The 6604-nt window shown below is 30.9% G+C and overlaps 1 protein-coding gene across 2 annotated transcripts in view; it reads right to left on the minus strand.

Annotated features, from left to right (window-relative positions):
* LOC102592224 (protein ZINC INDUCED FACILITATOR-LIKE 1-like) overlaps nucleotides 1-6604 on the minus strand; it is a 24170-nt gene that overhangs the window by 14383 nt on the left and 3183 nt on the right. Inside the window, exons 3-17 of one of the 2 annotated variants that reach the window (XM_006347623.2) lie at nucleotides 5575-5635; nucleotides 5360-5462; nucleotides 5155-5257; nucleotides 5030-5083; nucleotides 4848-4910; nucleotides 4685-4734; nucleotides 4531-4606; nucleotides 3969-4154; nucleotides 3758-3845; nucleotides 3592-3677; nucleotides 3394-3501; nucleotides 3228-3272; nucleotides 3058-3146; nucleotides 2938-2981; nucleotides 2616-2846 (exon numbers count right to left, since the gene is read on the minus strand). The exons of the other annotated variant lie outside the window; for it this stretch is intronic. Of the exons in view, the coding sequence (XP_006347685.1) occupies nucleotides 2749-2846; nucleotides 2938-2981; nucleotides 3058-3146; nucleotides 3228-3272; nucleotides 3394-3501; nucleotides 3592-3677; nucleotides 3758-3845; nucleotides 3969-4154; nucleotides 4531-4606; nucleotides 4685-4734; nucleotides 4848-4910; nucleotides 5030-5083; nucleotides 5155-5257; nucleotides 5360-5462; nucleotides 5575-5635 (1254 nt within the window). The 3' untranslated portion in view covers nucleotides 2616-2748. Of the gene's footprint in view, nucleotides 1-2615; nucleotides 2847-2937; nucleotides 2982-3057; nucleotides 3147-3227; nucleotides 3273-3393; nucleotides 3502-3591; nucleotides 3678-3757; nucleotides 3846-3968; nucleotides 4155-4530; nucleotides 4607-4684; nucleotides 4735-4847; nucleotides 4911-5029; nucleotides 5084-5154; nucleotides 5258-5359; nucleotides 5463-5574; nucleotides 5636-6604 lie in introns of those variants that run through there. 2 annotated transcript variants of the gene reach the window in all.

Genomic DNA, 6604 nt, shown 5'->3' on the forward strand with positions numbered 1-6604 from the left:
ATAATATATAAAATAATACTATATAAACATAAAATAAAAAAATATTATATAAAATAAAAATAAAAAATAAAATTCTTGTAGGAAACTTAACCAAATTTATGATATATGTTAATTAATTAATAAGAGATGTATTGGTAAATATGTGTATATGGGAGAGATATTTTAGTTTTCAAGAAAATAATTTTCTGCTTCTGCTTTTTTTAAGAAGCAACAATTTTTAACTTCTTCCCAACAACAGAAAAACTGATTCTACTTTCATTTAAAAGCAGTTTTGAGAATTTGCCAAACACTATTTTTTTTTAAAATTATTATTAAAAAAAAATATATTTTTGGCCTCCCAACAGCAATGCCAAATAGACTCTAAGTAAGATGTTTTAAGTATTAATTATGTTGGAATTATTTTTTATCGACTACTTAATTTGTTGTATTTAATAAATATGATGTATTATAGTAAAAATGGCATTAAATAAAGGTGTACTAGAATAAAAATAGTACTTCCTATCTCTATGTGACATTTTTCGTTATTCGTGAGTCAAATAGTTTAAGTTTGACCGGCAATTTACGCATGAAATCTTCAAATTTTTTGAAATGAAATTTAAATATTTATAAACTACGTAAAAAGTACTATAAGTCACATTAATTGACATTTTAAAATATTTAAAAGATGTATAAAATTTACGGTCAAAGATAAACTTGTTTAAATCTCGTATTCTAAAAAATGCTACATAAATTGAGACAGAGAAAATACGTTGTATTATTAGTGTCATTGATTTACTATATATATATATAATATGTGTTAGTTACGCATAAACTAAGAACACTACCAAATAAGGAATTAAAAAACATCAAAACAATGTATATATTCTTATATCTCATACCAAATGATTTGAAATAATTCAATCCTTTGAAGAGTAGGCATCAGTGTGTAACACGTGACTAACACATTACATTGCAATAATGGTTCTTCATGACAAAAATTTATTATATCTGTCCCTTTTTATTTATTACATTTTGATATTACATATCTATTAAGAAAATAATAATTAATACGATGAATATATCATTTTATTTCTATTAATTGCTAGGATTTCAAATATATTTTACTCATTACATATTTTAAAAATATTAATTTAATATTCATAAATTAAGAATATAATAAATAACAAGTGAAAACAAAAATCAAATTAAAATATATTTGATAAGTAAATATGAACCGATGGAGTATTGCAAAAGGCATTAAAGCAGTAAAACGATAGTGGTGGAACAAGTGTTAGGTAGATATATACTCATCATGCCAACTGTCAATATGCTTGTTTTTTGGGTTTTTATATATTTAAAAATTATGTAAAAATATTAAAAATTATAATAATAATTAATAATTTAAAATATATAAAAGACATATAAATATTTGATTTACGACTCTTGAAAAAAATTCTATTGATATCATATAAATTAGACATAAAAAGTAATATGCATTACTTGAAAACAATGTAAAAAGTATTGTAATCTCAATAATTAACAACTTGAAATATTTTTTTTAAAAAAACATATAAAAGATTTGATTGACTTTTGAAATCTATTTGTGCCATATAAATTGAGACAAAGAGAGTAATATATAATATTTAAAAATTACATAAAAATACCATAAATTACAATAATAACATTTTAAAATACTTAGAAATTATATAAAAATGTCGATGATTCTCCAAATTCATTTCCTCACATAAATTATAACAGATATAATGAAACAAGAAGTTTTTGTCCCATCCTCTACCATTGACATCATTGCTCACGATTGGGACTACGAAGACTTGACTTTTTGTTGGAATCAATCATTTTTCATAATATCAAAAATTAATTTTCTTCGATTTGTTTGACCCATTTTAGTTTAATATGGAGTTTTAAAAAATAAATACATAAGTAAGACTTCTGAATTTTTGGTCTAAATTTAAAGATATGTCTAATTTATCAAAATATATTTTAATCTTCTAGTGATTTTATCATGACATGCACAAAGTTGAAATTAAAGAATTGCTAAAAAAAGGAAAGAGATTCTTTTTAAACAAACTAAAAAAGTAAGTAGTTCAACTAAATTGAAACGGAGAGAACATAAATAATAGCAAGAATATAATTTTATTTTTTAACCAAGCCTATAGAAATAGCCGATATGTTCGATCATGACTTTGATCCAAGCTAATCCTAGAAATCTAACACATGGGTGACTTTGACTTTTATATCACCTCATTGATGCACCCATGGACCATCTTGGCCTAGTTGGTGATGGGACCCATCTTTTATGGACCTAGTTAGTTACAACAGACACCCTCTTTAATTGATCTGACAGTCCTTCTGGTCTAGGCCACCACTCTGAGTCGCAATCTCAAGTATTGATTAACTTATTTTTATCTAAAAGACTAGTCTATTACGTGGAAGAGCTTATTCCGCTTTTAAATTTATTGATTTTTTTAAATCAACAAGAGAGACTTAACACACAACATCGCCTTCAATGAATTAAATGTGATGAAGCAACCAATAACTATTTGCGTACGAGAGCTCCAACAAGTTAAAACAAACAGTAGCAATGGTGGAAGAGAAGTTGACATTGCTTCTATCTATGTAGATGAATTTCATTCAAATTGAATTTGATTTAATTGACTTGGTTACAACAGGACACCCTCTTCAATTCCTAATTGTTGTAACACATAAAATAGAATACTAAAAAATAATCATACATAAGGTCTCGTTTGATTAATTAGTATTTTGTGTTTCAACAAGGAATGGTTTGAATGTCAGCAACACACCAATTGCCTCAATCACATTCAGCACAAAGAATACCACTTGATTACCTGCATTCGAGTTGAACACAAACATAGAGAGCATAAGTGGACGCAATGTATGTGCTACGAGTTCAACTGAATTCAGTTATTTGGGCATTACCTGGAAGAATGGTAGCGTCAAGCCTTTTTTGTGCCCAAGAAAAGCTACATAAATCAAGAAAACGCGTCAATTTAAGACAAGTAATTAGGAAACAGAACTGAGATAAACAAGTGAACTCACAGTGCTCCTCCCCCAGCTGGTCCAAGAGCTTTAAAAAATGACATTCCTGTCATGGCAAGTCCATTAGCAGCTCCACGTTGTCGCTGGTCCTGCAGTTTCAAATTATACGATATCAAATGCAGCATATCGCATGAAAAACATAATGCTAGCTTCTGTAAAGAAGAATTTACCACTGCTTTGTTTTGTAATATGAACAACCCCGTCATGATAGAAATCTGAATTCAATGTTAGAACTTGAGATCAAAATTAGGACATACAAAAATGTCGAAGCAAAACAACAACAGATTGAGTACTGGTAAGAAAATTACAGTCACCAGAGTGAAAAACAGTGCTTACAGACAAAATATTCTTCATCATAGATACGACATTCATCACCACGGAGAGGGTGGTTCCAGATAGCATAGCGATATAAGGGTAAGTCGTCAGTAAAAAAATTGACAAGACCTGATCACATTACAAGCTAAAGCCTTTCAGGATGCCTGGTCATAGAATGCAAGAGTTTTAACATATTGTATGAATTAATCGAATGCTTACTCCTCCAGCCCGAGCAGTCATGACAGGGCCAACATACTTGGCAACCGATGAATACAGTGTAAGTTGAAAGACTAGAAGGCCAAATCCTGAAACCGCCACCATTTCAGTATGCATCCTTGTATATTCATAAACGATTAGTATAAATTACGATGAAATTGGCTTGCACCTGATATCGACAGTACTTCACCAACATTTGCAGTTGAATAACTTAAGCCACCAAACTTTCTGGGGCTCACAGCCCATAATGAGAAAATCTGTACAAGCAAATCAGTTCGGAATGATGTGAGAAATGAAAGAACTATGTGTTTCCTCAAAGGAACGTCAGTGAATTTGATCAGTTACTCTTAGCATGATACTTATTAGTGGATATGGTATACCTCTGAGTAAGCCATATCATGAAGAGAGAAGACGCAGTATAATATGATAGATGACATCAACGGCCAGTTCTTAAAAAGATTTTCTTTTGGGGCTGATTCATTTCCGTCTTTTGTATCTGATGCAGCCTCCAGAGCCTTGGAAGAATCTTGACACGGCCTTTCTGAATCATGGTTATGTAATGTTTCCTACAATTCATGAACTGTAAGGATGAAATTCTACCACATCTTCCAGCTCAACTAAAGATGGGAAAACCAGAGAAGCCAGAGGAGAAAGCAGAGAAAGACGAATGGCTTAATCTGGTTCAAGAAACAAGGAAAGAGATGTCTAGACAAATCTCACTCTCGTCTCTCAGAAACATTGCAACACTAAGAGTAATAGGGATATCTAAAACGATATACATGATCATTATCCATTAAAAATTACGCAAAAATTCAATTTTTCTCAGTAGGTGAAATACTGATACTTTGATTGTAAACTTGAAGGGAAACAAGATTTAACAGAAACAGTATGTGTCTTGACAAGACGCGGAAGGAATTAACATAATCATATAGCTAGATTTACCGGAATCCAAAATGAACCAACAGCCACAACCAAGGCGAACACTGATATGCATAGGCAAGGCAAGAAATAGGGAAATCTGCAAAAAAGCATCAAATGTTGGAGCCAAGAAACTGAAGAAGACGTTATAATCCTGAAAAGCAAGAGAGCAAAGTACCTCCCAAATAATGAATCCTTTGAGAACAAGTCTGGATATTTCTCTGCAGGCTAACGAAAACACGAACATTTAGAGAACAAACATGCATGTTGTATTACAACTTATCATAAAATGACCAACTCTTTATCACTAGGAGAAGTAATGAAGTACGAAACGAAAGTACCTGAGCAAGGAAGCCTCCTAAAGCTGGGCCAATAATCAAACCAATGCCCCATGCAGTACTAATCTAAAAGATTCAAACATATCAACAAAATTTCCAATGACATTCCTAGTGCTCGATATTCGTTATATATTATAATAACTTAGAAATCATTTGCATCACAGAGAAGCAAGGACATATATTACCGTTGACATTCCTAGTGCTTGATATTCTTCGCGAAAAATTTCAGCAGCATACGCCTAAACATGGAAGGTAAGTTTGTTAACAGAATAGCTGAGGATACGCCGTATTGAATCGTATAACAGACTACCTTTATTGGTGCAAGCAAACCATTTAAACTACCAAGAAGAAATCTTGTTATGACAGCCATCCAAAAGTTGGTACTAAGACCAAAAAGAGTATTGAAAACAACCCTGAACTCAAATCAAAGCAAAAAAAAAAAATATAAACGTATTGACATTGAAATGAATGAAATCGAAATGTAAACAGTTCTATTAAGATTAAGACATACGTACACTATAGAAGTGCCGAAAATTATAACTGGTTTTCGTCCATATCGGTCAGCCACAACACCCCAAAAGGCAGATGTTAAAGTTCTTCCAAACATATATGCAGAACCTTCAGTATTTAAGGAAATTTATAAGTATTTTTGAACAGAACGACCATGTGAATATATATATATATATATATATATATATATATCAAGATAATACAAATTATATAAGCTTACCTACATAACCTGCATAGGAACCAATATCTTCCTCTCTCTTTGCAATGTGAAAGTCCCTTACCTGTAGCAATAACAAAAATTAGTCGGTCAATAGATTGCCACAATAAGAGGCGGAGCCATTATTAGGAGTTTGGGGTTCTAAGTTTCCTTTTCCTTAGTTGTCAATCAGTTTTGTTAGGGGTTCACAACTTAATATACATATATATTTACTTAATTTTCTAATACAAATACAAGGTTTACAAAAAAACTACGAACCCACAAACCCGCACCTAGCTCCGCCTTTGGCCCCAATATAGCATGAACATTATCTTCATAAGAATGTTTTTCAATTTTTTTATGTTCGATTTGATCAAATAATTTGATATAAATTAACAAGTTCCTTACAAATGACTAAAATGACTTTGATCCTCAGTGAAAGTAAGGAAAATAAGTTTCGCTAGCGACATTTCACATCCGACAACCCATGCTTCCCCACCTCGACCTCTAATAGTATTTATCCAAATTATACATACAAATATTTTTCGAATAATATTGTTTACTTACTAATTATCAAACACAAGAAAATAAGTTTGCAAAAAAATTAGGCATATTACATAAATATGCCCTATAACTTAAATTAGCTAACATTTATGCCCTCCAATTTTGAGTGTGTATAAGTAGACACTTAGGGTGTGTTTGGTATGATGGAAAACATTTTTCGGAAAATGTTTTCCAATTTTCTAATATTTGTTTGGGTTAAATGTTTTTCCAAATCAATTCATTTTCCTCAAATTTAAGGAAAATGACTTCCCTTCAAAACTTAAGGAAAAAACATTTTCCAAAATTCTCTTCCAACTTCAAATTACAATTTTTTTTTTGTTGAAGCAATCAATTTATTTTGCCCCTATCCTCAAACCAGCCCCCCAACCACCACCACCCCCAAAAAAAATATTTTTAAAGCTTGCTTTTAAATTCAAATTTTTTACCCCTACAACCATCCCCTTCCAAAATAATATTAAAAATTGTTTTTAAAAGATATTTCTAATTTCAA

This window comes from Solanum tuberosum, unplaced genomic scaffold, assembly GCF_000226075.1.
Source record: "Solanum tuberosum cultivar DM 1-3 516 R44 unplaced genomic scaffold, SolTub_3.0 scf00092, whole genome shotgun sequence".
Lineage (NCBI taxonomy): Eukaryota > Viridiplantae > Streptophyta > Magnoliopsida > Solanales > Solanaceae > Solanum > Solanum tuberosum.